General features: G+C 37.3%; 1 protein-coding gene across 2 annotated transcripts in view; it reads right to left on the reverse strand.

Moving 5' to 3' along the window:
• Positions 1-3,922, reverse strand: part of HSPB11 (heat shock protein family B (small), member 11) — a 21,025-nt gene that overhangs the window by 6,319 nt on the left and 10,784 nt on the right. For both annotated transcript variants that reach the window (XM_014549769.1, XM_014549768.1), the window contains exons 4-5: positions 2,715-2,821; positions 1,037-1,105 (exon numbers count right to left, since the gene is read on the reverse strand). In XM_014549769.1, the coding sequence (XP_014405255.1) occupies positions 1,037-1,105; positions 2,715-2,821 (176 nt within the window). The remainder of the gene's footprint in view (positions 1-1,036; positions 1,106-2,714; positions 2,822-3,922) is intronic.

The raw sequence follows: 3,922 nt of genomic DNA on the forward strand, positions 1-3,922 counted from the left end.
TGCTCTATCCACTGAGCCAAACCAGCTAAGGCTCTTTCATAATATATATTGATCTCTCACATCTGCTTTGGTCTCCTAGTTTTTTGTTTTGTCTATTTTTTGTCATTCTAGGTTTATGCCTCCTTTTATTCCTTTACTATTATTTGCATGTTATTTTGTGAAGGAATGGAGATAGACACATGAAGGTAATATGTATTTAACTAGATGCTACCAATTCTGCTGGAAAGACAAAACTAATATTTATTGTTTGTCTAGCACAGCCGTGGGCAAACTACGGCCCGCGGGCCGGATCCAGCCGGTTTGAAATGAATAAAACTAAAAAAAAAAAAAAGACCATACCCTTTTATGTAATGATGTTTACTTTGAATTTATATTAGTTCACACAAACACTCCATCCATGCTTTTGTTCCGGCCCTCCGGTCCAGTTTAAGAACCCATTATGGCCCTCGAGTCAAAAAGTTTGCCCACCCCTAACATATACCAGATATTTTGTTCATAAAAACCATAATGGGCCCTAACCGGTTTGGCTCAGTGGACAGAGCATCAGCCTGTGGACTCAAGGGTCCCAGGTTCGATTCTGGTCAAGGGCATGTACCTTGGTTGCGGGCACATCCCCAGTAGGGAGTGTGCAGGAGGCAGCTGATCGATGTTCCTCTCTCATTGATGTTTCTAACTCTCTATCCCTCTCCCTTCCTCTCTATAAAAAATCAATAAAATATATTTTAAAAAAACAAAAAACAAACAAACAAACAAAAAAACCCGCAAGTGGTAAAAACCATAAAAACCATAGGTATCATCTCCATTTTTCAGATAAGGATTCACAAACTCAGAAAAATTAAGTAACATGTTAACAGTTACATACCCAGTAAGTAAAGAAGCAGTCTTGTATTGAAACCTGGGTCTTTCTAGGCTCTAAATATGTCACAAGAATCATTCAGGTGATCATTTTTCATCCAACTGTAGATGAAGTACAGAGTCAAAGGACAATTCTCCCCTCCATCATGCCCAGAACAACGCTGGTGAAACAAGCACATACCTCTTTCAATCCACTGCTCAAAACTGTCTGGCTCCTTAGATGTGCTCTTTTCAATTTGCAAGGTCCGTACTAACATTGTAAATAAACAAAACATATAAAGGATTAATTATCGAACTGATTCTTTGTTGTTGTTCCTATATTCCTTTTATCCTCTGAGACTGTCAGGCTTTGGTGGGAATGCACAAAGAACTGGGATTAGGAAGACCATCTTCTGAAAATCATTTACTCTTTTTCTATATGTCCCTATGGGGAAATGAATCTTGTGTCACTATAATCTTACAAATATTTGCAAACATATAACACAGCTTTGGAGCCTTTTTGAATTTGGTATCATCCAGATTTTTTTGTATATTGGTAGTAATAGTAGTAATAGCATTAGTAGTCTTGGGCATAAGTCTTTACCTTTAAGGAGAACCTACTACGAGTCAGGTATATTTACCTCATTTACTCTTTACTATAATCTTATGAAAAAAGTAATATTAACCTACTTTACTGATAAGGAAACAAGCTTAGAGAAATTGGGCAACTTAGAGAAGTCAGGCAAAGTGTTCAATGATAAAGAATTAGTAAGTGCCAGAACTAAAATTCAAATGTTTGGTCTGTCTGACTCCAGAGCCTCTACAATTAATGACAGGAGAAAGACTTAACAGGAATGCAGTCATCTTCCTTCTGCACTGTTTTTTCTCCATCACCCCTAACCCAGTTCCAGCTACCCCAGATCCATTCTTCCCGTTCTGTGTTCTGTGCCCTGGGGGGATAATCCCCATGGACTGCATCTCGGGGACTCACTTGCTCACTGGTTACGGGTCATCTGTGGCCAATGGGTGGCACTGAGAGGAAATTGGAGGGCAGTGGGGAAGTGAGATCAGGCTGTTTCTTTCTCCACTCCCTTCCTGCTTCAGTGCCATGTCTTGACAGTGGTTGTGTTCCTTCATGATTACAACTCCTGCCAGGCAGGTCCTTATTTACAAGCTCCAACCTTTACTGGGCTCCAAAACCAAAACACTATTTCCTTCCCTGAGCTCAGGGGTGGCAATGGCATCCTGCTGTAGCCAGTTTCTGGGTGTCTCACATCCCTGGTTTAGTCTCTGGAGCCAGAACATAATTTTGTAAGTAGACCCATCAATAAAGTCTCTTCATTTGAACCATCTGGAGTGTATTCTGTTTCCTGCCATGATTCTGTCTGATATACTTTATCCTTACATAAACATAAAGACAGGATTAGGATGATATTCTAATGGGAGATTCTCCTTCTAAATCCATCAGAAAATGTCATTTTTAATGTAAGAATCAAAATTATCCAATGCAAATAATCAAGGTTATCAGATTTCCAGAAAGAATTTAACAGAGAACCCCAAGCCAAACAATCTGTAATAAATATGTCAAGAAATCTAGCATTCTGGCAAGCTGGCTTCTTACGTTCATAATAGGCTCTTTTGCCAAAGACTTTCACATAGTAAATTGCATGGAAATTATTATTTGCTTTGGAAGGGTTTCAAATTTGCAGTTTCATAGAGTCTAACTGTAATCAAGGCAGTTAACCCATACACCCAACTCTCCTACCCAGCAATAAAGCTGGATTCCATACTGCATAGAAAAATTTTGCCAAAAATTTATATGTGTCCTCTGCCTATGGAAAAATTAAAAGATGATGAAAATTAATGTATGAATTGCTTACCAAAGCAACTTTGGATTACAAGCCTTTCAATTCTTACACGTTTGTGAAAACAAATAATGAACTCTTGGGGAAACATTCCTGTGGTGGTCCAAAATGTTTCTGGGTTCCTATTGTTAATTAAAAAAAGAGAGAGGGAGAAAAATAGCCAAATAAAAATTAAACATTCACAACATTCTAGTGAATAAGTATTCAAAAAAAAAAGACCTATGGATTCTTGCAATCCCTTTCTAACTACTCATTCTGCCTCTAATTTCTCCCTACTTTTAATAATTCTTTACTACTACCAGATATATTATTTAAAAACATAGAATTTATGTCACTCTTGTCTAAAGCCTCCAGTGGCCTCTTGTTGCCTATAAATCTAAATGCCTAACTATGTTATCTTATGACTCTAAATAATAATCTGGTCTTCCATCATTAAAGTATCATATCCTCGTCCTTCATGCTATCATCTCCCATTACTATAGTCACACTGGGCCAGTTAAAATCCAGCAAACACATCATGCAGGCTCATGATCCTGTACCTTACTACATATGTAATAAATTCCACAGTACAGTGTTTTGTTTTTCCCCATTAAGTGGTCAGTTGTCTTTCAAAAAACTTAAAATAAAAAGGTTGCTTTTTCATATTATCCAAATATTTACCATTTCCAAAGAACTTAATTTCTTCCGTTGGTATGAATTTCTTTTTTTGAAATTTTATTTGATTGGGGGGCGGGGGGAGAGAAGAGAGACAGAGAGAGAGAGAAAGATTTATTTTTCCACTTATTTATGCATTCATTGGTTCCTTCTTGTATGTGCCCTGAGGAGAGATCGAAACTGCAACCTTGGCACTCTAACCATCTGAGCTACTTGGCCAGGGCTGGTTTGAATTTCCATCTAGTATTATATCACTTCAACCTATAGAACTTCCTTTAGCATTTCCTGTGATGCAGGTCTACTTGTGTTGAATAAAATGTCTTTATTCTATCTTCATTTTTGAAGGATATTTTAGTTAGATATAGAATTCTGGATAGACAGGCTTTGGGCGGGGGGGGGTTTCTCTTTTTTTCAGTCTTAAAAAATACTGTCCCATTGTCACCTGGATTTCACTGTTTGTGATGCAAAGTCAGCTGTCACTGTTACTATTGTTTCCCTATATTTAATGTATTATTTCCTCCAGCTATTTAACATTTTTTTATTTTATTTTTTTAAAATATATTTTATTG

The sequence above is a fragment of the Myotis brandtii genome, unplaced genomic scaffold, assembly GCF_000412655.1.
Source record: "Myotis brandtii unplaced genomic scaffold, ASM41265v1 scaffold57, whole genome shotgun sequence".
NCBI classification, from domain to species: Eukaryota; Metazoa; Chordata; class Mammalia; order Chiroptera; family Vespertilionidae; genus Myotis; species Myotis brandtii.